Below are 27,729 nucleotides of genomic sequence, written 5' to 3'. Positions count from 1 at the left end.
ACCACCAAAGATATTACAACCAGCCGTAGTCGTTCATAACGCACGGGGGGCACTGGTCCGCAACGCACGAGGAAGGGGGGGTGCCGGTCCGCAACGCACGGGGGTGCTGGACCGCAACACACGGGGGCGCTGGACCGTAACACACCGTTGCTGGTTCCATTCAATGACAACAAGCAGGATTATTGAAACTAACAAGGAAGTAAATCATAAAGTGCAGTGGAAAGTTGAAGTTCATTATCCCTCAAGGATCACCTGGGAGGTGGGCGACATTTGGGTGAACAGTCAGGCAGTTCAACGCCTCTTGACTTATGTCCTCAATAGGGTCAATTTATGCCCACCTGACGCTGAGGCCACACTTCTGTGTGTATGCACCAAAGCTTGGAATCAAGTGACATAATGAATAGTTTATTATAGAGTTCAATGGGAGCTGTACAGATCTCCATGTAGAGAGCTCTCTCTAGTGGCGGCTGCAGGCAGACAATGGTTTCATGTAACTCCATAGGGGTTAACAATTTTTTTTTCTTAAATGCATGTATTTGGAGCTAAAAAAAAAACAAAACATTTTTACAATTGGGTTTTAATTTAAAAAAAAACTAAGACACTGTTTGACTTTCAAAGGGCTCTTTGTTTCGCCTCATATGTGGTCTGCGGTCTTAAACCAGCTGAGATAAATGTTACAAACTCCAGTCATTCGGCCTAAGTAAAGCTCACTGACAGACTCTCAGTTAACTCATTCTGCAGCCAGTCATACAATGCAACACAGGGGTTACAAAAATGCAAACGGTGCAGATTGTTTAATGAAATACAATTAAAAAAATATATATTTTTAGCAACAAATACATGCATTTAAATTAAAAATAAAATACAAAAAATCTCAAAATGTGGACACTTGATGAGAGGAGCTGCTCCTGACCATCCCAGAGGAGACTACTCGCTTGCACGTGTTCAGTCTTGCAAGAAATCAAGATCATTTTTGCACTTGGAGGTCACAAAGCTCAAAATCCTGTTTCTCTTTAGGCCATAGAGCTGTAGAAGAAAATTCTCTGCTGAAAGCCACCACTAGGGGGAGCGGAGGAGACTATGGCATTACCAATCCATTCTTACTGAACGCGTCCACACATCAGATGGACGAGGTTCTGTTGGCTGACTGCTCTCTCGTCTGAGCTCCCCATACACATGTACACTCAGTTCAGCTGATCACGCATGTGTAAAAATGTAGTAAGCTGCTGTCAGGTAACTGTGGCGGTGGCTTATCTCTTGGGCTCTGTGATCTAACAGGGATGATCCCTCTCTCCTCTGGCATCACCTGTAGGGAGAGCTACGAGTCTCCCATACGCATTGCCCCATTTTCAGGGGCTCTGCTTAATGGCAGTGAATAGAAACACTTGCTATATCCCGATTGGGAAACCTTGTCAGACCTCCTACTGCTCGCAGCTGAGGGTTTGTTACAATTGTTTCAATCCTTTGTGAAGTAATCCCAACAGCAGCAACCAATCTTATTCCTGTCCTGATGGTTCATCACAGTGTATCAGTGCAGGTAAAATGTTATCAGTTCGGAAGATCTGCACTGTGTACAATTGTAACAAACCCTCAGCTGTGAGATATTTTAGGTCTGCACTGGTTGGTTTGCTTCTGGAAGTAAACGAGAACGCCCTCAATCACCGACAGTCAGATGTTGAAATGGTGAGAACTCGAAACGAAAAATATTAGAAAGTTGCAAAAAAAAAGTTTTATGGTACATGAAAAACTTTTTTTTTTAACCCATCACGGTCCGGTAACGCTTACTGTATGCTCCATCGTCGCTGAGATCGTCACTTATCACCAGGCAGGAGAGCTGGGACTGCGGCAGAGGATTACTGCGATTATACGGACTTATAATCATGCCCAAAAACTTTGCTCCACCCCGAGAAAAATAACTCTGAATGTGAAAGAAAATAAAAAGCATTCAGAAAACTAGAAAAAATAAATAAATTCACATCGATCTTTTTTTATTTTGCTTAGCTTTTCCCCCATTTCTCTGAATGTGGCCTGCAGTGTAAAGCATGGAGGTTTTTCATTCTGTGACTATACACGCAAACACACTTTCTCCTACAGTTTTTTTTAGTGCAAAATCAAATGCGTTATATTACATACAGGAGTAAAACTACTCTCACCTGGTACTTGGCCTGAGTGTCGATATCTCGGATTGAAGGGTTGGGGTCAAACGCCGGGTGGGAGTGATACCATCCGATGACGCTGTAGCCGCGCATGTGCAGGGCCTCCGACGCCTGCGTCTGGGACACGGGATCCATCTCACACTGAAGTCCGGTGCTGAGACTGTTACACGGCTCCACGGCGCAGATCTGAGAACACAGGGAGCGCACGCTGTAAAGAACTACAAGGGCACGCCAGGGTCAAAAAAAACCTCCTAATTCTCAACAGTGGGTGCCAGGATTTATAGTGTAACACCTCTAAATAATTTGCTTTAGATTAACCCCTTCAAGACCGGGCAAATTGTCGCTTTTGCATTTTCCCTTTTACCCTCTTGTCTTCCAATCGCTATAACTTTTTTTTTTCCCCTACGTTGCTGTACTTTTTTTTATTGAAGCAGGACGGGTTGTAGTTTTGACTGACACCATTCACTTTACCATATAATTAACTGAAAAAGGAGAAAAAGAATCCTAAAGAATGGTGAAAAAAAGTGTAATTCTGAGATAGATATTAGGGTTTCGTCTTTATGATATTCAATGCGCGGTATGAGTGACCCGATAACACGATTCTCCAGGCCGGAGCGATTACGGTGATCCTAAATTTCTATGTATTAGTGTCAGATCAGCTATAAACGCCACTTCTGGAGCTTAAATTTTTGTTTTTCTTTACATTTTCTGTACAAATTAATTTCATATGTCGAACGTTTATGAATGTTGCGATACCAAAATATTCAATTTTAAAAAAAATGTATTTTTGCAAATTTTTTAAACTTTTCCTTGCATTAGGGGACTTGAATCTGCTTGTAATATATATTGCAATACTTCACTATATATGATCGGAACCATATAAATGCTGCTGTCAACCATTTAAACAGCAGAGAACAGGGAACTCAGCTCTGGTCGCTGTGGCTATCGAAAGGTGATGGCTGCATGTTAGGCTCGGGTCCATCTTACGTCAGGAAGGGGTTAATTGACATGGACTCGTGAAGTTTAATTAGATCTCATCCTCCAATAACAACCAAAGCTGCATTTATAATTCTGCAGTCCGCTGCTTGAAATTAGAGTGACGGCAAAGCATGCGGGACAGCAACGGTCTCCTACACCACAGAGCCAGATGTAAGCAGCAGGGGACAACAGCGAGAAGGGATAAAGTCCAAAAATTTGAATGCAGCTCTGGATGTGTATGGAGAGTGAATAATGAAAGATCGGGATCAGAATCTAAAACACACACATATATAGTTCTTACTTCTACAATACGTTCGGCTTCTGAATATCTCCCACCTAATAGGCCGATGACTTCCGCCATGGACACGTGGGCGTGCTGGAAGACAGAGAAGTCCATATATATTGGTCATTCAGTCCCATACAGCTGCAGCATTTACCTTAATTTTCATAGATCACTTACCAAATCTAAAATCAACATGGCCTCCGCTGATACTTTAACGTGAAACGGCGCCTACAAACAAAAATGAAAAAAATTAGAAAAAAACAAAACAAAAAGATCGGAGGTTTTGGTAAATTTTAGATTAATAATTTCTGCAAATCAAAAGGCGGCTAAAATTCCAGCCCGACTAATTACTGTGTCTCTATAAGGAGCTCAGATCCGATTATCTCATTACTTCCTTCTGCCCATTCACACTGCCATGCCTGTAGTCATCACTAGAGGGAGCTCTCTGCAATTAGACGTAAACAGCCCTAGGTAAGCTCAATAATATATCTGTATGCAGTGAGCTCCCTCTAGTGGCGCCTGTAGACAATGACTACCTGACATGACCAATACAAAATCTTCATACCCGTTTCTCCTCGGTGAAATCCGAGCAGGGAATCAGCTGGAAAGGGTCGAAGGAGCTGAGAAAGGAGACACCATTGTTAAAAGCAAGTCGTTCATATGACGCACACCAAAACCAAAAGAGGGGTTAAACGAGCACTCTAGGATAGAGATCCAAATGCTTCCTTACCTCTTGGATGGTCTTGATCCTTTGTGGCACTTTGACCGTTTCATCTTCTCCCGTCTGATTGCTAGCTCTTCTGCCGAGAGATGCTGACAAACGAAAACATGGCTTATTACGGTGTGGACAGGGGCGCAACTACAGTGGGTGCAGGGGGTACACTCGCACCCAGGCCCAAGAAGTGTGCTGCAGGCCCCTCCGATAAGTTACACGACAGCCCTCCGGCATAATAAATTAACCCCGTAATGCCAGTTTGTCAGGCTCCAACCCAGATTACAGGGACTGGATGTGATAAGAGGTGTTATCGGCTTTATTACTGAATATTGTGCTATTAATGAGGTCTAGGTATACACAGTACACACAGCGCTCCCCCAAGTGGTGGCCTCATTCTTAAGGACTGCACCGCCCCTCTGCCTCCAGGCTTCCCGTTTTTGGGAGAAGCGCTCCTGAAGGTTCACAGTTCTGACCAGTGACACGGTTGCGCTGCTGGTCGGTTCTGTGCCCTCGCTGATCCTGCGGCTTTGCCCCTGCAGCTTCGGAGGAGCACAGGGGGACCAAATCTGGATGGATCCAGAGATCTGCACCAGATTTAGTCCTGAGCCTACCAGCTGTATAGCACACAGCTTCCAAATGCGTGCTTCTTTCTTAGGAGACTGACCACCTACGATGGACAGCAGAGGTAGCCAGTAGCTAGGGCAACGAGTTGTAAAGTAAAGCATTAAAAATCCCTCTGGTCGAGAGGACTTTCAATAAGAGGAAAGTTGCTTGTTTTTAACGAGCACTTTGCAATTAACCATTAATGAGCATGGGACAAACACCTTTAACTCAAACGTCTATACAGAGGGTTTGGAGCTTTCTATCGTAAGACGGACACCCTCGCCGCGTCTGAAAGGTAAATACGACCGCCGACCACTGCTGCATCGCTGGTGAGATCTGCCTGTTTGGCAGCTCACTAGCGACCATTTAGCGACGCACCAGCGATCCTGACCGGGTCGTATCGTGGTCGGGATCGCTGGTGCATCGCTAAATGTAACGGGGCCTTAACTGACCAACTATAAGGATGTGTCAAAAAATCAATCAGCACAGATCAACGTGAAAACCTCGCACCCACCGACCTCAAAGGTCTGTCCTTCCAGATCTCTGGCGTCACACCAGTTTCCCCAGGGGTCTCGGACGCGTCTTCTTCTGGTTCGCTGGTACAAAAGGAAGAAAGACATTTGTTATTGATGAGTAACAAGCCGGGGGCCCATCAGAGAGCAGAAAACCAGACCGGAGACCACGGTGACGTCTGGGCCTCACTGTCTGCAGTGGACATCCAGACAAAAATTGACAAGATCTCACCGTTTTCCTTTTGTCTCCTGAACTTAGTAAAACATCGCAATAAGTATAAATTTCCTAAACCTGTTGGCACCACATGTATTTATGACATGTATTTATGTATTTGGTGCACATTTTGGTGTAATATGTCTAGGACTTGTCCCAATTTTTCATGTCCTATAAATTTCCATCCACTCTTTTAGGTTGTGTGCCCACGTAGCGATTTTTAAGCGTTTTTGCCGCGATTTTCAGCGCAAAAACGTTTAAAAATCGTGTACAGAACGCCCCCCATGCATTCCTATGGCATTCCGCACATGCTATGCTAATGCTGCGCTTTTTTCCGCGGCGGAACCGCATCGCGGAAAAAATCGCAGCATGCTCATTCTTTTGTGCGGAATCGCAAAGAATTGCCGCGATTCCGCACACATAGGAATGCATGAGAATCGCTTACTTCCCGCATGTGGCTATGCCCACCATGCGGGAAGTTAAGCGTCTCATGTGCGGTTGGTACCCACGGTGTGGAGGAGAGGAGACTGTCCTCCAGGCCCTGGGTACCATACCCCTGTAAAATAAAGAATAAAAAATCAGGGTATATTTACCTTCCGGCGTCACACGCTGCATTCCCGGCCTCAGTGTTCCCAGTAATGCCTTGCGGCAAGGACCTGTGAGGACGTGGTCTCACGAGATCGCTATAGCAACGCGAGACCAACGTTATCACAGGTCTCGCAAGGCATTACTGGGAACGCTGAGGCCGGGAATGCAGCGCGGGACGTCGGAAGGTAAATATACCCCGATTTTTTTATTTTTTTTTGAGCATTCTAACATTCTATGTTTTACTATTGAGGCCGCATAGGCAGCCTCAATAGTAAAACGCTGCTCACACTTGTCAAACACTGTTTGACGAGTGTGACCAACCTGTCAATCACTTTCCAAGCAATGCTTCAAATCGCTTGGAAAGTGCTTGAATATCGCACGCGAAAATCGCGGCAAAATCGCGATCATAATTTACTCTCCCCAAATTTACTCAACATATAAACTGCTTCACAAGAGAGAACAATACGCTTGATCACTGCTATACAGTCATAAAAGGGGCCTACAGGGCAGTGAGGAGAGCAGCAGTGGGCTTTTCAGATCATTGTCTAATTCATTTAATTCCAGCCTACAGGCAAAGGTTGAAAACATCCAAACCTACAGTTTATACAAAGAAGACATGGTCTGAGGAGGCAAAATTGCAACTACAAGCATGCTTTGAATGCACGGACTGGGAGGTATTCCAGGAAACATGCTCGGGTCTGGATGAATGGGTTGATGCAGTGTCCTCATATATCCGTTTTTGTGTGAAGACACGTTTATTCCATCCAAATCTGTCCACTTTCGGGGAAAACAACAAGCCGTGGTTTACAAATTAAGTCAGGTTGATCCGTAAGAGAAAAGAGGAGGCTTATAAAGCAGGCGATATTACTGAATTCAAGAAACTTAGGAACTCGCTATCTAAAGAGATCAAGTTAGCCAAACACGAGTATGCAAAGATTCTGGAGGAAAGGTTCTCATCAAAAGATACTAGATCTGCATGGAGAGGATTAAGAGAGGTCACCAATTATAAAAGCCACCCCACTATAGTGAACCCCAGCAGAAGTCTGGTAGCAGAGTTAAATGAATTCTACTGCAGATTTGAGGCAAGCTCTACACACAGTGGCTATTCATCTCTAAGCTCCTCAGTCTGTTCATATAAAGATCATTCATTGTGCAACACACAAGTAGTGATCTCCGAGGCAGAGGTGATACGCATCCTGAAGGGACTTAAGGTCAAAAAGGCACCTGGCCCTGATGGTGTATCGCCAATGTGTCTGAAAGTATGTGCTACCCAGCTTGCCCCTATACTGACAAATATATACAATGTGTCACTGGAAGAGTGCGTTGTACCTCAGTGTTGGAAAAATTCCACAATTATCCCTGTCCCCAAGAAAGTGGGATCCTCTGAGTTGAACGACTATAGACCAGTAGCACTCACATCTGTAGCTATGAAAGTCTTCGAAAGAATTATGATGTCCCACCTGATAAAATTCACGCAGAAGCTATGGGACCCGCTTCAGTTTGCCTATAAGGAGAATCGTTCGGCAAACGACACTGTCAATCTGGCACTGAAGTACATTTTGGATCATACAGATGAACTGCACTCATATGTCCGGATTCTTTTCATGGACTTTAGCTCAGCGTTCAATACCATTGATCCGAATTTACTTCATAAGAAAATGGTAGCTCTTGGAGTCCCTCTCAACTTATGCTTGTGGATTTATAACTTCCTGACAGCCAGGATACAGAGTGTAAAAGTTGGACCATTCACTTCGGACACCTTGGTCACAAACATCGGGGCACCTCAGGGGTGTGTTTTGTCCCCGTTACTGTTTTCTCTCTATACGAATGATTGCATCTCTTCAGCAGACTCAGTAAAAATCTTGAAATTTGCCGATGATATGACACTGATTGGTCTCATCAGGGGAAATGCTGAAGACTTGTATCGGAGTGAGGTGAAAAGAATATGTGACTGGAGTAAAGCCAATAATCTTGTACTCAACACTAAAAAAACTGCTGAGATGGTTGTGGATTTTAGGAAAGATCAACATAAGATACTTCCAATCTACATCCATGACGAAGTGGTTCTTAGGGTCACAGAGACCAAATTCCTTATCATCTCTCATGATCTTAAATGGGGGAAAAACGTGGATGCTGTTATAAGAAAAGCACAACAGAGGATGTTCTTCCTGCGTCAGCTGAAAATAATGCTGTCATCAGATCTGTGATTTGTTCCTCTCTGATAGTCTGGTATGGGGGAGCCACTGCGCATGACAAACTCCGCTTACAAAGGACTTTCAGAACAGCAGAGAGAATTATAGGTTCCCCCTGCCTAAAATCCAGGATCTTTATGATAAGAGTATTCGATCCCACGCATTGAAAATTTCATCCGATCCCTCTCACCCGGGACACTCCTCATTCCAACTACTCCCTTCAGGACGTCGCTTCAGAGTCCCCAAATGCAGCACCAACCCGCCATATGAAGAGCTTCTATCCACTCTCTGTTCAACAATTAAATCGTCATGTGTAGACTATATACTGTATCTGTCTTGTTAGATGTTACTTGTTGTATCTGTTGTTATATATTATGTTGCCTCTTTGCCACAAAGAATTCCTTGTATATATGTAATATGTACTTGGCGATAATAAATTTGATTTGATTTATTTGATAATCGCGGTAAAATCGCGGTGAAATCGCGCGGAAAAATACGTGCGATTTCTGGGAAGGAGTCCGGTTTTTAGTGTCCGGAATGAAACACTACGTGGGCACATAGCCTTATAGTGGATGGTTTCTTTTTATTAGCATTCTGCCAGTACTATAGATGCAGGAACTTCCCTTCACAGCATGCACTGCACCTGCCACTGTACAAAACTGTATCTACCCTATACTGAAAAAAGAAGTCTGCCTCTCTGTCCTGCCTGAATGCAGATCGATAAGCAAGAGAACAGGAGCAGAGGGACAAAGCTCCGTCCCCACTTACTGTAAAGACAAAGCCCCGCCGCCGCAGAGCGACAAAGCCCCTCTACCAGTCCATGTACGCCTTTGTAAAATCTCTGCGGCTGGAGACGGATTAATCTTGCCACAGGCAGTGCAGTGCACGGAAGGGAGACGACTACTGGAGTGATTTGGGGGGTAAAAACATGAGATATAAATTAAGGGATTAGCAACTTGTCTTTTTATCACATTTTCCATCAGATAATAAGTTATCTGAAAGTCGAGGGAATGCGTGAACACTAAGGTTTATGTACCCAAAATGGTGATATCAAATACTACAACTCCTCACGACAACTAAAAGCCCCTCCGTCATGTAAAACACATATGGAAATATACATTAAGAGTTAAGGTCTCCAGTTCTCCCACTGCAGTGATGGCCAGACAGGTTGCTTCCATACGGGGTTAAGTCCGCAGAGCCGGCGAGGACAACACGCGGAGCGTCTATGGGAGCATGCCGCCGCTGCCCAGTATTTTCAGCTCTCGCAGCTTTATTACCCGCTCCCTGCTGCAATATCGCAGTAATTCCTGGCTGTGGCCGCGACTCTGGCTGAAAACTCTCAAGGTCCACATAAAAGGCGCTCTGGCTCCGTCACCGCCCATATAAATAAGATATGTGTTTGTTCCCGAGGAAAAACAGTAAAACATCCTTTAATCTCCATTGATTTTGTGTAAATTGCATGAAACTGGCTTCATTTTCTCTCCAAAGCCGCAAGACAGAGCAGCAGTGACACCCGGCACATAAATATCACCCGGCGGGCGCTGGGCGAATTAACACTGAAAAAGCAATAAAGACGGCAGCTGCAAAACTGCGCTGCTTGTAAGAAAGTCGCCAAAATTCAGCTATTCTCTACTCGCAATTCGGAAAATAAGCATAAAGTGTCGGTGGAAGAGAAAGAGTCAAATCTGTAAATTCGTTAACGATCTGCAATCAATCTCTTCTTCTCCAGTCACATCCAAAACTGCATTAAGGACTGAGCAATGCAGCGATGTGCTGCGTGACAATGGGATTGCAGCCTAGCTATTTCCTATGGCATCGTACTGTGACCAGAGTCGTGATGTTTCACGCCAACTTTGGCTGCGAGGCGGGTCGTGCGGCCAAAGAGCACTGCATCGTAGCACAATACAAGAGAAACTGGGTCCAACTATTTTCACGGTCCACCTGGCGGACACTATTTACTTGTACTGTGGTGCGATGCAGCAAGTACACATAGCGATCGTTGGCCCAAATCCCCCTATAATCCCAGCATTAATGTTGCTGCTCGCTTGCAAGTAACTTATCTGCAATTTGAGTAAGGCTAAGCTCACATGGGTGCCGTGGCTTCCATGTAAAACGCTATAATGGATCCCTTATACGATATTTCCAAATTAGCGGCTGTTCTGCTCTGGTGACTTAATAGTTTTTGTTGAGGTTACCAGTGAGCACCACATACTGCACCATTATCACAATATAACAGACTGTGCTCGAGTCACAACCAGAGCTGCATTCTCAATGCCCGCTAAGCTAAAACAGATGATATTCATCGTACCATAGACTGCAGGCGATGAGCCAACTCATAGGCTTCCAGCGCGTCCTTCCCCATTTTACACTTGCTTCTGTCCACGGGTCGTGGCCGGTTGTAGACGGCTTGCTCTGGAAATTTACACAAATCTCAGCGAATGGACATTATGTTGAATTGTCAAATACAAATGCGAAGTCTGATGACTTACCGCAGCCGAAGTTAATGGCACCAATTAATTCCAGGTAGGTGTGGATGCGCCCGATGCAGTTCACATCGCCGCAGTTCTTCAGCCCCGGACGCACCGAAGTTTTGTTCAGATAAGTTGGCTTACAATTTTTCCTTGTGGTTGAAAAAAGATAAAACTAATTAGTGCAGCCTCGGGCATCGGGCCTGCCACTGTAAGCGGACAGGTTGCAATTTAAGGAAATTCCACAGAGAATGGTGGTGTGCTCCCATCACTCATGCATTACCATTGCTCCAAGATGTAATTACGGATCCGAAGATATCGCTCGGGAGTTTTTGCTTGCCGGCCCTCGAAGAATTCAGAGATGGCCTGCTTTTCTTCCTCGGATATAAACTCTCGCTCGACTTCCACTTCTTGCTCTGGAGGTCTCAGCTCGTCCTCTTCCTCCTGCTCACAGGGTGGAGGAGAAGGTAATGAGAGAGGACAGTCACTCTGGTCTGGGGCAAGTGGAGCATCAGGACTCAGTGCTTCCTGCTGGGGACTGTGAACTGGAGAGTCGCGTTGGGTCGCAGACACTGACGCATGGGGAGAGCTGCCATCGCGGCCTGTCGCCTGACACAAGCTGTCAGTCTTTGGCCCCTCTCCCTGCTCAGTGGCTTTATGCTCCACGTCCTCTGATGGAGTCTTTAGTTGGTAGTGAGAGTCCGCAATATCAGCCGTCTCCTCCTGCAGTTCGTCCGTTATATCGATTTCTTCATCATCCGATAATGTCTCGATCTTTACAGCATTGAGATTGGGGTCGGCTCGGCCTCGAAACGCAGACAGCTCATCCCCTCTGGGATCCTCCAGACCGAGAAGATTAAGAACAGGAGAACCCATCTTGGAATCTTTCTCTCCATCTTCCACCTTACACTGTGCAAATACAACAAACGTCACCATCAGCCATGCTAATAGATGTGCAAAAGGAGGGGCAGCCCCTGTAAGACAAACACCGCGATCATACTACAGAGCAGGCACGGACCTTATTCTTGAAGTATTGCCTGGCATAGCTCTTCACTTGTAGCACGGTGCGGGTCCCGATCAATCTGGCAATGCTGGTCCAACGTCTACCAAACTTGGCCTAGAGGAAAGATGGCAAAATAAAAACAAATTCTTAAGGGGCTTGTGAATGAAAAAAAGGTTGGTGGTAGGGGTCAGTTTCCATTATTTTAGGTCTCTAGACCAGTGGAACAAAACTGCAAAGAGCAGGTAAACTGCTACAACCATATTGACCCACCTTCATTACACAGGTTGCCCCTTCCCCAACCCATCCTTATTAGAGGGACCCCAACCATATCAGGGTGGCCATCACAAGTCGAGGACAGACATGCAATAAACCACCAATTACAGTTATAAAACATGAGGAGTCACCGTAACGCTCACCAGTCCTTGCTCAAACAGATCCTTTTCCTCCACGCTCCACTTCACGGAGCAGCTGCCGGACTTAGATGGGGATCTGGCCCTAGAAAAGAACCGCAAGAAAGGTCTGTGTGAAAAACACTGTCCAAGCCTTATTTTCCTATCCACAGTACTTTTACTAGAGGCTGCTCAAGGATGTGTGGTCCATCAGTGGCGGCCATGTCCAGGACAGAGGTGCCATATACCTCAGAGGTAAGAAATAAATGCCATGGATGCACTAATGAATACTTATAAACATGCGTGACCATCCCCTTAACGCTTCATTTGCAGAAGAATGGAGTGGCCCTTTAATTGTCACTTCCACATATCACCCATTACAAGAGTTACAAGAGTCATACGCACTATCACTACTTACGGGACTCGCGCCGCTTTCTTCTGCGGACTCCTGTAGGTAAGAAGACATTGTACGTTATGCCTACGCACCAGATATTGGGGTCAAGTCACCAGGAGCCAGTATCGTCGTCCCACCAGTAGGGGTCCGACTGGTGTGAGTAGTAATGTCAGATATTATATCAAGGGTTATAGGATGGATGTGGAAATGTTGGGAGTAATTACTAAGCATGTTCTAGATTCCTCCAATCACCCATAATCTGCCTCCCAGATCAGGGAGACAGCATAGAGGGATGGGGGGGGTCCATTTAACAAAACTGCATTCATTCCAACACTAGCTACTTAGTAGGGTGTATTCCCATAGCAGATGCTCAGAAGTCAATGGAGAGAGACACGTTAAGGGAGGATATGAAATAAATGTTTAATATGGGAATTTCAATCTAAAGGGATTGTCAACTACTCGGGTGGTAATCAACATCTGATCGTTGCAACCAGACCCCAGCACCCCGAGATCAGCAGTTACCAGCTCCAGCTGAATATGAACGGTGTACAGAGAAGGGAGAGTGCAGTACATACATCATGTAGTGGCCGCTCTCAGGTACTGCAGCTCAGATCACATTCACTTCAATAGGTGCTGAACTGCAGTACCTGGGAGTAGCCACTACATGGTGCTGTGCTGTTCCAGCTCCGTACAGCGTTTACGTGTCAACGCTGGTGATGAAGCAGCTGATCTGCAGGGTCTCAGTCCCCCACCGATATGTTATCGATGATCTATGCATCAATAAGCAGTGGACAAACCCTTTAAGGTTTACAGCCACTTTAATGACTGTCAAAGATGTGAAATCCACACTCCACCTTTTGATGCAGGGTTTGTCTCCATCTTTAGCTTCAAACCAGAACTTGGCTGCAGACGGCTTAGTAGGGAAATAATATCTGGGAGAAGCTAAGGAAAAAAGAAATAAGACACGATAGAACTGCCGGCTGCATCGGACAGCGCAGTGCCGACAATTCAGGATCCAATCATCCGAACCTGACAATCCGGACACAAGAGAAGCAGCCGGCAGAATGGAAAATCACCAACAGAAGCAGATTTTCTGCAAACATTTGGGCTTATACGAGTCGTTTTTCTAGCTTTCTATATCCGCTCAATAATCCAGAATTGCTCAGGGACAATAGATAAAGGATACTCCTCTTCTAGCAGCATCTTCTCTATGACGGCGCGGTTCTCAGCGCTGATTGTGCTGTCCAGAGTCCACGGCTGGAAAAGGAAAACAGGTCAGGGATCAATTTACTACAGAAATGGTTAAAAAAAAAAAAAAAAAAAAAGCTCCGATCACTACAGATTAACCCTTTAAAGGGCTTGTCCGGTCTTAGGGTATAAGTTTATAGTGCGTTTGATGTGAGGATTTAAAAGTCTGCAGTCACAGACTGGACATAGAGTGACTGCAGAATTGTACCCCAAAGCCAGGCAACCCCTTTAAGGCTACACAAGTATTGTACAATTGATTGTAACCTTAGGGGGAGGACTTAAAGGAAACCTGTCAGCAGGATTGTGCACAGTAACCTACAGACAGTGTCAGGTCGGCGCCGTTATACTGATTACAATGATACCTTGGTTGATTAAATCCGTCTTGTGGTTCGTTGTTTAATCTTTATATTCAGTTTCGGGTGGGGCTTGATGTGGTGCTCAGCTTACATATTCATCAGTATGGCTTCTGACAGGTCACTGATCCCTCACTGAACTGCACCCTAATTTACATAATGAAATATTATATATATATATATATATCTTGAAACAAAAAAAATTCCCTTCTGCAGGCAGCAGCCTGTGCTGCAGCATGACCGCATATAAAATGTGTATGTATAAAAAAATATATATTAAAAATAAAAAAATTAGTTTGCAAATAATCGATGACCTGATAGCTGCAACTGCGCCGGCGGCGCCATCTTGCTTGAGAAACAAAATTACTTCCACTAAGATGGCGCGGCCGATTCCTGCACAGCAGCAGTTATTGGCGATCTGATATGTGCTACTGTGCAGGCGCCGCCATATTAGAGGAGGCAATTTTATTTTTTTTCTCTAGCAAGAAGGCGCCGCCGGCGTCCGTGCAGTAGCATCTATTGGATCGCTGATAACTGCTACTGCGCAGGTGCCGCCAGCGCCATTTTCAAACTGATTTTTGTTTTTTTCCCGGAATTTATGAATAACATGAAAGAAAAGGATTACATACACATTTTATATGCAATCATGCTGCCGCCCAGGCACCTGCCTGCAGAAGGGAATTTTTTTGTTTCATGATATACATATAATATTCATTATGTAAACTGGGGGCAGGTCAGTGAGGGATCAGTGACCTGTCAGAAGCCATACAGGTGAATACCTAATCAGAGCACCACATGAAGACCCCCCACAGGCCGCCCAGGGCACGAGCGTATCATTAACTCAAAACTGAAAATAAAGATTAAACAACAACCACAAGACGGATTTCATCCCCAGGAATTATTGTAATCAGTATAACGGCGCCGGCCTGACACTCTCTGTAGGTTACACAGCACAATCCTGCTGACAGGTTCCCTTAAAAAGGGAACCTTCTTTTTTACCATTTCACCCGAATAAGAAAATGTTTCACATTTTTTCAGAACATTATCTGGTAAGTCTATGCTAGCAGAAAAATAAAAAAGAAGTTCTGGCTCTTAGAAAAAGAAGAGGCAAATGATGGTGCAGATATGTGACACATATACATGTAGCCATGAGGTTGGTGGGGGGCAGGCGGCCAGCAGGATACTCACAGTCAGCAGGTCTTCTCGCCTCCATTCGGGGTCTAGGTCGGGATCTGGGGTGAACGCTGAGCTCAGACTTTCGTGGTTTCTGCAGGATACACGCACAAGATCAGGGACGCGGACTCTAAACATGACAATCCCTAATACCCCTTGTGGGTTTCATGATGACTGGTGTCTCCCCCTCATCTAGGTGAAACGAGTGCCGGTGTATGATGCAGACGTCGCTGGAAGGATTAAGAGCATATTTCAGCTGCAGCCAGAAATTTACAACTGCGTGTCTGTCTATACACTGACACATAGTAACGGACTATCAGTACAGGAGGAGGCTGTGTGCAGCTCACAGAGGATTGTCCATACACGGACACATAGTAACAGACTATCAGGACAGGAGGAGGCTGTGTGCAGCTCACAGAGGATTGTCTATATACTGACACATAGTAACAGACTATCAGGACAGGAGGAGGCTGTGTGCAGCTCACAGAGGATTGTCTATATACTGACACATAGTAACAGACTATCAGGACAGGAGGAGGCTGTGTGCAGCTCACAGAGGATTGTCTATACACTGACACATAGTAACGGACTGACAGGAGAGGAGGGGGATGTGTGCAGCTCACAGAGGATTGTCCATACACTGACACATAGTAACGGACTATCAGGACAGGAGGAGGCTGTGTTCAGCTCACAGAGGATTGTCTATACACTGACACATAGTAACGGACTATCAGGACAAGAGGAGGCTGTGTGCAGCTCACAGAGGATTGTCTATACACTGACACATAGTAACAGACTATCAGGAGAGGAGGGGGATGTGTGCAGCTCACAGAGGATTGTCCATACACTGACACATAGTAACGGACTATCAGGAGAGGAGGGGGATGTGTGCAGCTCACAGAGGATTGTCTATACACTGACACATAGTAACGGACTATCAGGACAGGAGGAGGTTGTGTGCAGCTCACAGAGGATTGACTATACACTGACACATAGTAACGGACTATCAGGAGAGGAGGAGGCTGTGCGCAGCTCACAGAGGATTGTCTATACACTGACACATAGTAACAGACTATCAGGACAGGAGGAGGCTGTGTGCAACTCACAGAGGATTGTCTATACACTGACACATAGTAACGGACTATCAGGACAGGAGGAGGCTGTGTGCAGCTCACAGAGGATTGTCTATACACTGACACATAGTAACGGACTATCAGGACAGGAGGAGGCTGTGTGCAGCTCACAGAGGATTGTCTATACACTGACACATAGTAACGGACTATCAGGACAGGAGGAGGCTGTGTGCAGCTCACAGAGGATTGACTATACACTGACACATAGTAACAGACTATCAGGACAGGAGGAGGCTGTGTGCAGCTCACAAAGGATTGTCTATACACTGACACATAGTAACGGACTATCAGGACAGGAGGAGGCTGTGTGCAGCTCACAGAGGATTGTCTATACACTGACACATAGTAACAGACTATCAGGACAGGAGGGGGCTGTGTGCAGCTCACAGAGGATTGTCTATACACTGACACATAGTAACGGACTATCAGGAGAGGAGGAGGCTGTGTTCAGCTCACAGAGGATTGTCTATACACTGACACATAGTAACAGACTATCAGGACAGGAGGGGGCTGTGTGCAGCTCACAGAGGATTGTCTATACACTGACACATAGTAACAGACTATCAGGACAGGAGGAGGCTGTGTGCAGCTCACAGAGGATTGTCTATACACTGACACATAGTAACGGACTGACAGGAGAGGAGGGGGATGTGTGCAGCTCACAGAGGATTGTCCATACACTGACACATAGTAACGGACTATCAGGACAGGAGGAGGCTGTGTTCAGCTCACAGAGGATTGTCTATACACTGACACATAGTAACAGACTATCAGGACAGGAGGGGGCTGTGTGCAGCTCACAGAGGATTGTCTATACACTGACACATAGTAACGGGCTATCAGGACAGGAGGAGGCTGTGTGCAGCTCACAGAGGATTGTCTATACACTGACACATAGTAACAGACTATCAGGACAGGAGGGGGCTGTGTGCAGCTCACAGAGGATTGTCTATACATTGACACATAGTAACAGACTATCAGGACAGGAGGAGGCTGTGTGCAGCTCACAGAGGATTGTCTATACACTGACACATAGTAACGGACTGACAGGAGAGGAGGGGGATGTGTGCAGCTCACAGAGGATTGTCCATACACTGACACATAGTAACGGACTATCAGGACAGGAGGAGGCTGTGTTCAGCTCACAGAGGATTGTCTATACACTGACACATAGTAACAGACTATCAGGACAGGAGGGGGCTGTGTACAGCTCACAGAGGATTGTCTATACACTGACACATAGTAACGGACTATCAGGACAGGAGGAGGCTGTGTGCAGCTCACAGAGGATTGTCTATACACTGACACATAGTAACAGACTATCAGGACAGGAGGGGGCTGTGTGCAGCTCACAGAGGATTGTCCATACACTGACACATAGTAACGGACTATCAGGAGAGGAGGGGGATGTGTGCAGCTCACAGAGGATTGTCTATACACTGACACATAGTAACAGACTATCAGGACAGGAGGGGGATGTGTGCAGCTCACAGAGGATTGTCCATACACTGACACATAGTAACGGACTATCAGGAGAGGAGGAGGCTGTGCGCAGCTCACAGAGGATTGTCTATACACTGACACATAGTAACGGACTATCAGGAGAGGAGGAGGCTGTGCGCAGCTCACAGAGGATTGTCTATACACTGACACATAGTAACGGACTATCAGGACAGGAGGAAGCTGTGTGCAGCTCACAGAAGATTGACTATACACTGATACATAGTAACAGACTATCAGGACAGGAGGAGGCTGTGTGCAGCTCACAGAGAATTGTCCATACACTGACACATAGTAACAGACTATCAGGACAGGAGGAGGCTGTGTGCAGCTCACAGAGGATTGTCTATATACTGACACATAGTAACAGACTATCAGGACAGGAGGAGGCTGTGTGCAGCTCACAGAGAATTGTCCATACACTGACACATAGTAACAGACTATCAGGACAGGAGGAGGCTGTGTGCAGCTCACAGAGGATTGTCTATATACTGACACATAGTAACAGACTATCAGGACAGGAGGAGGCTGTGTGCAGCTCACAGAGGATTGTCCATACACTGACACATAGTAACAGACTATCAGGACAGGAGGGGGATGTGTGCAGCTCACAGAGGATTGACTATACACTGACACATAGTAACAGACTATCAGGACAGGAGGAGGCTGTGTGCAGCTCACAGAGGATTGTCTATATACTGACACATAGTAACAGACTATCAGGACAGGAGGAGGCTGTGTGCAGCTCACAGAGGATTGTCTATACACTGACACATAGTAACGGACTATCAGGAGAGGAGGAGGCTGTGTTCAGCTCACAGAGGATTGTCTATACACTGAAACATAGTAACAGACTATCAGGACAGGAGGGGGCTGTGTGCAGCTCACAGAGGATTGTCTATACACTGACACATAGTAACGGACTATCAGGAGAGGAGGAGGCTGTGTTCAGCTCACAGAGGATTGTCTATACACTGACACATAGTAACAGACTATCAGGACAGGAGGGGGCTGTGTGCAGCTCACAGAGGATTGTCTATACACTGACACATAGTAACGGACTATCAGGACAGGAGGAGGCTGTGTGCAGCTCACAGAGGATTGTCTATACACTGACACATAGTAACCGACTATCAGGACAGGAGGAGGCTGTGTGCAGCTCACAGAGGATTGTCTATACACTGACACATAGTAACAGACTATCAGGACAGGAGGAGGCTGTGTGCAGCTCACAGAGGATTGTCTATACACTGACACATAGTAACGGACTGACAGGAGAGGAGGGGGATGTGTGCAGCTCACAGAGGATTGTCCATACACTGACACATAGTAACGGACTATCAGGACAGGAGGAGGCTGTGTTCAGCTCACAGAGGATTGTCTATACACTGACACATAGTAACAGACTATCAGGACAGGAGGGGGCTGTGTGCAGCTCACAGAGGATTGTCTATACACTGACACATAGTAACAGACTATCAGGACAGGAGGAGGCTGTGTGCAGCTCACAGAGGATTGTCTATACACTGACACATAGTAACGGACTGACAGGAGAGGAGGGGGATGTGTGCAGCTCACAGAGGATTGTCCATACACTGACACATAGTAACGGACTATCAGGACAGGAGGAGGCTGTGTTCAGCTCACAGAGGATTGTCTATACACTGACACATAGTAACGGACTATCAGGACAAGAGGAGGCTGTGTGCAGCTCACAGAGGATTGTCTATACACTGACACATAGTAACAGACTATCAGGAGAGGAGGGGGATGTGTGCAGCTCACAGAGGATTGTCCATACACTGACACATAGTAACGGACTATCAGGAGAGGAGGGGGATGTGTGCAGCTCACAGAGGATTGTCTATACACTGACACATAGTAACGGACTATCAGGACAGGAGGAGGTTGTGTGCAGCTCACAGAGGATTGACTATACACTGACACATAGTAACGGACTATCAGGAGAGGAGGAGGCTGTGCGCAGCTCACAGAGGATTGTCTATACACTGACACATAGTAACGGACTATCAGGACAGGAGGAAGCTGTGTGCAGCTCACAGAAGATTGACTATACACTGACACATAGTAACAGACTATCAGGACAGGAGGAGGCTGTGTGCAGCTCACAGAGGATTGTCCATACACTGACACATAGTAACAGACTATCAGGACAGGAGGGGGATGTGTGCAGCTCACAGAGGATTGACTATACACTGACACATAGTAACAGACTATCAGGACAGGAGGAGGCTGTGTGCAGCTCACAGAGGATTGTCTATATACTGACACATAGTAACAGACTATCAGGACAGGAGGAGGCTGTGTGCAACTCACAGAGGATTGTCCATACACTGACACATAGTAACAGACTATCAGGACAGGAGGGGGATGTGTGCAGCTCACAGAGGATTGACTATACACTGACACATAGTAACGGACTATCAGGACAGGAGGAGGCTGTGTGCAGCTCACAGAGGATTGACTATACACTGACACATAGTAACGGACTATCAGGACAGGAGGAAGCTGTGTGCAGCTCACAGAGGATTGACTATACACTGACACATAGTAACAGACTATCAGGACAGGAGGAGGCTGTGTGCAGCTCACAGAGGATTGTCTATACACTGACACATAGTAACAGACTATCAGGACAGGAGGAGGCTGTGTGCAGCTCACAGAGGATTGACTATACACTGACACATAGTAACAGACTATCAGGACAGGAGGAGGCTATGTGCAGCTCACAGAGGATTGTCCATACACTGACACATAGTAACAGACTATCACGACAGGAGGGGGATGTGTGCAGCTCACAGAGGATTGTCTATATACTGACACATAGTAACGGACTATCAGGACAGGAGGAGGCTGTGTGCAGCTCACAGAGGATTGACTATACACTGACACATAGTAACGGACTATCAGGAGAGGAGGAGGCTGTGTGCAGCTCACAGAGGATTGTCTATACACTGACACATAGTAACAGACTATCAGGACAGGAGGAGGCTGTGTGCAGCTCACAGAGGATTGTCTATACACTGACACATAGTAACAGACTATCAGGACAGGAGGAGGCTGTGTGCAGCTCACTGAGGATTGTCTATACACTGACACATAGTAACGGACTATCAGGACAGGAGGGGGCTGTGTGCAGCTCACAGAGGATTGTCTATACACTGACACATAGTAACGGACTATCAGGAGAGGAGGAGGCTGTGTGCAGCTCACAGAGGATTGTCTATACACTGACACATAGTAACAGACTATCAGGACAGGAGGAAGCTGTGTGCAGCTCACAGAGGATTGACTATACACTGACACATAGTAACGGACTATCAGGACAGGAGGAGGCTGTGTGCAGCTCACTGAGGATTGTCTATACACTGACACATAGTAACGGACTATCAGGACAGGAGGGGGCTGTGTGCAGCTCACAGAGGATTGTCTATACACTGACACATAGTAACAGACTATCAGGACAGGAGGAGGCTGTGTGCAGCTCACAGAGGATTGACTATACACTGACACATAGTAACGGACTATCAGGAGAGGAGGAGGCTGTGTGCAACTCACAGAGGATTGTCCATACACTGACACATAGTAACAGACTATCAGGACAGGAGGGGGATGTGTGCAGCTCACAGAGGATTGACTATACACTGACACATAGTAACGGACTATCAGGACAGGAGGAGGCTGTGTGCAGCTCACAGAGGATTGACTATACACTGACACATAGTAACGGACTATCAGGACAGGAGGAAGCTGTGTGCAGCTCACAGAGGATTGACTATACACTGACACATAGTAACAGACTATCAGGACAGGAGGAGGCTGTGTGCAGCTCACAGAGGATTGTCTATACACTGACACATAGTAACAGACTATCAGGACAGGAGGAGGCTGTGTGCAGCTCACAGAGGATTGACTATACACTGACACATAGTAACAGACTATCAGGACAGGAGGAGGCTATGTGCAGCTCACAGAGGATTGTCCATACACTGACACATAGTAACAGACTATCACGACAGGAGGGGGATGTGTGCAGCTCACAGAGGATTGTCTATATACTGACACATAGTAACGGACTATCAGGACAGGAGGAGGCTGTGTGCAGCTCACAGAGGATTGACTATACACTGACACATAGTAACGGACTATCAGGAGAGGAGGAGGCTGTGTGCAGCTCACAGAGGATTGTCTATACACTGACACATAGTAACAGACTATCAGGACAGGAGGAGGCTGTGTGCAGCTCACAGAGGATTGTCTATACACTGACACATAGTAACAGACTATCAGGACAGGAGGAGGCTGTGTGCAGCTCACTGAGGATTGTCTATACACTGACACATAGTAACGGACTATCAGGACAGGAGGGGGCTGTGTGCAGCTCACAGAGGATTGTCTATACACTGACACATAGTAACGGACTATCAGGAGAGGAGGAGGCTGTGTGCAGCTCACAGAGGATTGTCTATACACTGACACATAGTAACAGACTATCAGGACAGGAGGAAGCTGTGTGCAGCTCACAGAGGATTGACTATACACTGACACATAGTAACGGACTATCAGGACAGGAGGAGGCTGTGTGCAGCTCACTGAGGATTGTCTATACACTGACACATAGTAACGGACTATCAGGACAGGAGGGGGCTGTGTGCAGCTCACAGAGGATTGTCTATACACTGACACATAGTAACAGACTATCAGGACAGGAGGAGGCTGTGTGCAGCTCACAGAGGATTGTCTATACACTGACACATAGTAACGGACTATCAGGAGAGGAGGAGGCTGTGTGCAGCTCACAGAGGATTGTCTATATACTGACACATAGTAACAGACTATCAGGACAGGAGGAGGCTGTGTGCAGCTCACAGAGGATTGTCTATACACTGACACATAGTAACGGACTATCAGGACAGGAGGAGGCTGTGTGCAGCTCACAGAGGATTGTCTATACACTGACACATAGTAACAGACTATCAGGACAGGAGGAAGCTGTGTGCAGCTCACAGAGGATTGACTATACACTGACACATAGTAACGGACTATCAGGAGAGGAGGAGGCTGTGTGCAGCTCACAGAGGATTGTCTATACACTGACACATAGTAACGGACTATCAGGACAGGAGGGGGCTGTGTGCAGCTCACAGAGGATTGTCTATACACTGACACATAGTAACGGACTATCAGGACAGGAGGGGGCTGTGTGCAGCTCACAGAGGATTGTCTATACACTGACACATAGTAACGGACTATCAGGACAGGAGGGGGCTGTGTGCAGCTCACAGAGGATTGACTATACACTGACACATAGTAACGGACTATCAGGAGAGGAGGAGGCTGTGTGCAGCTCACAGAGGATTGTCTATACACTGACACATAGTAACGGACTATCAGGACAGGAGGGGGCTGTGTGCAGCTCACAGAGGATTGTCTATACACTGACACATAGTAACGGACTATCAGGACAGGAGGGGGCTGTGTGCAGCTCACAGAGGATTGTCTATACACTGACACATAGTAACAGACTATCAGGACAGGAGGGGCTGTGTGCAGCTCACAGAGGATTGTCTATATACTGACACATAGTAACGGACTATCAGGACAGGAGGGGGCTGTGTGCAGCTCACAGAGGATTGTCTATACACTGACACATAGTAACGGACTATCAGGACAGGAGGGGGCTGTGTGCAGCTCACAGAGGATTGTCTATACACTGACACATAGTAACGGACTATCAGGACAGGAGGGGGCTGTGTGCAGCTCACAGAGGATTGTCTATACACTGACACATAGTAACGGACTATCAGGACAGGAGGAGGCTGTGTGCAGCTCACAGAGGATTGTCTATACACTGACACATAGTAACAGACTATCAGGACAGGAGGAAGCTGTGTGCAGCTCACAGAGGATTGACTATACACTGACACATAGTAATGGACTATCAGGAGAGGAGGAGGCTGTGTGCAGCTCACAGAGGATTGTCTATACACTGACACATAGTAACGGACTATCAGGACAGGAGGGGGCTGTGTGCAGCTCACAGAGGATTGTCTATACACTGACTCATAGTAACGGACTATCAGGACAGGAGGGGGCTGTGTGCAGCTCACAGAGGATTGTCTATACACTGACACATAGTAACAGACTATCAGGACAGGAGGGGGCTGTGTGCAGCTCACAGAGGATTGTCTATACACTGACACATAGTAACGGACTATCAGGACAGGAGGGGGCTGTGTGCAGCTCACAGAGGATTGTCTATACACTGACACATAGTAACGGACTATCAGGACAGGAGGGGGCTGTGTGCAGCTCACAGAGGATTGTCTATACACTGACACATAGTAACGGACTATCAGGACAGGAGGGGGCTGTGTGCAGCTCACAGAGGATTGTCTATACACTGACACATAGTAACGGACTATCAGGACAGGAGGGGGCTGTGTGCAGCTCACAGAGGATTGTCTATACACTGACACATAGTAACGGACTATCAGGACAGGAGGGGGCTGTGTGCAGCTCACAGAGGATTGTCTATACACTGACACATAGTAACGGACTATCAGGACAGGAGGGGGCTGTGTGCAGCTCACAGAGGATTGTCTATACACTGACACATAGTAACGGACTATCAGGACAGGAGGGGGCTGTGTGCAGCTCACAGAGGATTGTCTATACACTGACACATAGTAACAGACTATCAGGACAGGAGGGGGCTGTGTGCAGCTCACAGAGGATTGTCTATACACTGACACATAGTAACGGACTATCAGGACAGGAGGGGGCTGTGTACAGCTCACAGAGGATTGTCTATACACTGACACATAGTAACGGACTATCAGGACAGGAGGAGGCTGTGCGCAGCTCACAGAGGATTGTCTATACACTGACACATAGTAACGGACTATCAGGACAGGAGGAGGCTGTGTGCAGCTCACAGAGGATTGTCTATACACTGACACATAGTAACGGACTATCAGGACAGGAGGGGGCTGTGTACAGCTCACAGAGGATTGTCTATACACTGACACATAGTAACGGACTATCAGGACAGGAGGAGGCTGTGCGCAGCTCACAGAGGATTGTCTATACACTGACACATAGTAACGGACTATCAGGACAGGAGGAGGCTGTGTGCAGCTCACAGAGGATTGTCTATACCAGTGGCTCCCAAACTCCAGTCCTCGTGGACCCCAACAGGTCATGTTTTCAGGATTTCCTTAGTATTTCACAGGTGATGGAAGTATCATCAAGGCATCAGGAATTCTCTCACATGTGAAACACTATGGAAATCCTGAAAACATGACCTGTTGGGGTCCACGAGGACTGGAGTTTGGGAACCACTGCTCTATCCACTGACACATAGAAACAAACCTCCAGCTGTGCCAATAATGGTTTCTAGCTTATAAATGGAAACAAGCACGTGCTCACTCACTGACAGAAAGCAGAGGTCTTGTAATAACACTATATCAGTGATGTGGATTGCAGCTATTGACCTGATTGTCAGCTCCTCTGCCAACACTCAGATATAACAGTGCTGTGAAATAACACAGGTCTCCTTGAGTGCCAGCTCTGCTGCCCACCCAACCCATCTCCTCACCCCCGGCACGACTCTGTCACATCTCCCTCTATGTCCACATCCGCCTCCTCCGCCATGTTGTCTGCTCCTCCAACGGCCTCTGTTGACGTCACTAGGGCAGCAGCCAATAGGCTTCTCCGGGAGCCACATTGGTACACCTTCACCTGTTCCTTCCGGGCGCCATATTCCTCCTCTCATTGGTACGCTTGCGTCAGAAGGCGAAGAGAAAGCCACCATGTTGGTAAACAATCACGATTTTAATTTTTTTCAGCTCCGGACTTCTTTTCAGGTGATTATTTATTTTTTCTACTCGATATACTTGGAATAATATTTGAAAACTTGGCCTAGATAGAATCTCCGTGGAAGTGGGTGTACCAAGATGGCGGCGAAGTGACACCCACGTGACAGTGGCTGCTGTGCGTCCTCCTCCGGGTTGTGGGGAGTCTGTCACCCGTCTCACCCGTCCTTAGTGGTTGTAGAGGTGGACGGACAGTAAATGGGAGGATTTGGCTGTGTTTGGCCGTGACGCTGAGACTTGTCCTTGGTGGTGGTGAGTGGTGATCAGGGTCATTGTGATGGGGGAGGGGCTTCTGTGACAGCTGTAGAGTCTAGGAAGTTGTGGAACTACTAACCTCAGCATGCCCTGCAAGTCAAAGCCTTGCCTGGTGCATGGGAGAGTTGGGGCCACCCGTCTGATCCCTTATTGTCCTTGAAACATGAAAAAATAAAGTGTAATCGGGGTGTAACATCCCTGATCCTCCAGATCGGTGCGATCGCTGAGATACTGACCCTGTGCAGATTGGTTTTTTTTATTATTATTATTAGTTTAATGATTAAAAAAAAAAAAATCTGAACAATGTAAAAACAATTTAAAAAACTCTGATTTTTGGGGCTCCACTCACTGTAACCGCACTGTTCCTGAGACTTCGGGGTCTCACACTCCGTTGCAGAGTGGTCCATGCTCGAGCGCTTCATTTACTTCTATAAGACCAATGAAAATGGAGCTATTTATGTTCCAGAAAGTCATCAGCTGCAGATTTTAGCTATAATTTTCCCCAATTTCCGGTGTAAATGTCAGATTATCCATTAACCCCCCCCCCCCCCCCAATTAATAGAATGGTTTCTCCTCACTCTGTAGAATACTGAAGATGTATAGTAGAGAATCGCTGATAAGACAATTCCCCGATGATACATTGTAAACCTCGTGTCTCTCCAGGAGGATGGAGGCGGCCCGGATCCTGTGCATCTCCCGACAGAGAATCTGCTCCCTGAACAGACTCGTCTCTTCTGGATTAACCCTTCATAGAAATGTACTAAATGCACCAAATCCGAGAAGAGCGGAGCACTTCCTGAGGACTGGACAGTATCGGCCCGCCTGGCCATCACCCTCCGTATCCCCCATAGGCAGGAGTGCGGTCTGTGGGGGGCACAGCCCACTAGTGTATACCAGTTATCTACAGAGCTTGGGGATCTCCTCCTGGGGCAGCAGGTCCATCCACACCACCCGCCGCCTCAATGTCCTCCTGCCTCCACATGTCTGGCTTCTTATCAAACCGCTACAAAAACTGTTTGCTATAATCCTTGGCAGGTCAGTTATTAGAAGTTACTGATTACACTCCTGAAATCCTCTGTGCCGTCGGCAGTCCCGCTCCCTCTGTGCCGTCGGCAGTCCCGCTCCCTCTGTGCCGTCGGCACTCCCGCTCCCTCTGTGCCGTCGGCGCTCCCGCTCCCTCTGTGCCGTCGGCAGTCCCGCTCCCTCCGCCGTCGGCACTCACGCTCCCTCCACTGTCTGTGATTTCCCCCACCTGCTTCCATCATTTTCTCCCATCAGTACTGCCCCAATCGGCAACATTATCACTTGGTCCCACAACCTCATCCTCCTCCTGAAATACTCTGTGCTGCTAGAATCCATGTTCCTTCCACTATGTAACTCCCAGTCTGTGATTTTCCACTTTTCTGCATCATTTTTTTTCACAGCAGAATATTGTCCCAGTCACCAACATTGCAATAGCATGAATCCTCCACTTGTCTCCATAACGCTTGCTCAGCACGGCACTGTCCTCACTAACCCTGTCACACCAGTGACCTGTGCCTGAAAGGATCATCGACTCCTCTCCCGAAATAATCTGTGCTGCTGAGGCACTATTGTATCCAGTATGGAGCTCATTATCACCCCCACTTGTCTATGTCCCCCCAAAATCATATTGTGGCATGATGGGGACAGGAG

General features: G+C 46.9%; 2 protein-coding genes across 3 annotated transcripts in view; one reads left to right on the top strand and one right to left on the bottom strand.

The window, feature by feature from the left end:
- The window catches only part of MYSM1 (Myb like, SWIRM and MPN domains 1), a 29,994-nt gene extending 4,314 nt beyond the window's left edge, over positions 1–25,680 (bottom strand). For both annotated transcript variants that reach the window (XM_073544573.1, XM_073544574.1), the window contains exons 1-17: positions 25,524–25,680; positions 15,285–15,363; positions 13,682–13,752; positions 13,350–13,427; positions 12,520–12,549; positions 12,129–12,207; positions 11,728–11,826; positions 10,993–11,618; positions 10,731–10,861; positions 10,550–10,653; positions 5,254–5,331; positions 4,148–4,230; positions 3,983–4,037; positions 3,595–3,645; positions 3,436–3,510; positions 2,154–2,342; positions 1,786–1,918 (exon numbers count right to left, since the gene is read on the bottom strand). In XM_073544573.1, coding sequence (XP_073400674.1) covers positions 1,786–1,918; positions 2,154–2,342; positions 3,436–3,510; positions 3,595–3,645; positions 3,983–4,037; positions 4,148–4,230; positions 5,254–5,331; positions 10,550–10,653; positions 10,731–10,861; positions 10,993–11,618; positions 11,728–11,826; positions 12,129–12,207; positions 12,520–12,549; positions 13,350–13,427; positions 13,682–13,752; positions 15,285–15,363; positions 25,524–25,579 — 2,017 coding nt within the window. In that variant the 5' untranslated portion in view covers positions 25,580–25,680. The remainder of the gene's footprint in view (positions 1–1,785; positions 1,919–2,153; positions 2,343–3,435; positions 3,511–3,594; positions 3,646–3,982; positions 4,038–4,147; positions 4,231–5,253; positions 5,332–10,549; positions 10,654–10,730; positions 10,862–10,992; positions 11,619–11,727; positions 11,827–12,128; positions 12,208–12,519; positions 12,550–13,349; positions 13,428–13,681; positions 13,753–15,284; positions 15,364–25,523) is intronic.
- Positions 25,681–25,862: 182 nt separating this feature from the next.
- The window catches only part of OMA1 (OMA1 zinc metallopeptidase), a 127,860-nt gene continuing 125,993 nt past the window's right edge, over positions 25,863–27,729 (top strand). Inside the window, exons 1-2 of the mRNA XM_073544576.1 lie at positions 25,863–26,052; positions 26,719–27,090. Coding sequence (XP_073400677.1) covers positions 26,723–27,090 — 368 coding nt within the window. The 5' untranslated portion in view covers positions 25,863–26,052; positions 26,719–26,722. The remainder of the gene's footprint in view (positions 26,053–26,718; positions 27,091–27,729) is intronic.

The sequence above is a fragment of the Dendrobates tinctorius genome, unplaced genomic scaffold (assembly GCF_039654945.1).
Source record: "Dendrobates tinctorius isolate UK_male_01 unplaced genomic scaffold, ASM3965494v1 ptg000138l, whole genome shotgun sequence".
NCBI lineage: Eukaryota > Metazoa > Chordata > Amphibia > Anura > Dendrobatidae > Dendrobates > Dendrobates tinctorius.
Note: the sequence above shows the minus strand (reverse complement) of the source record. Positions and strands in the feature narration are given on the sequence as shown.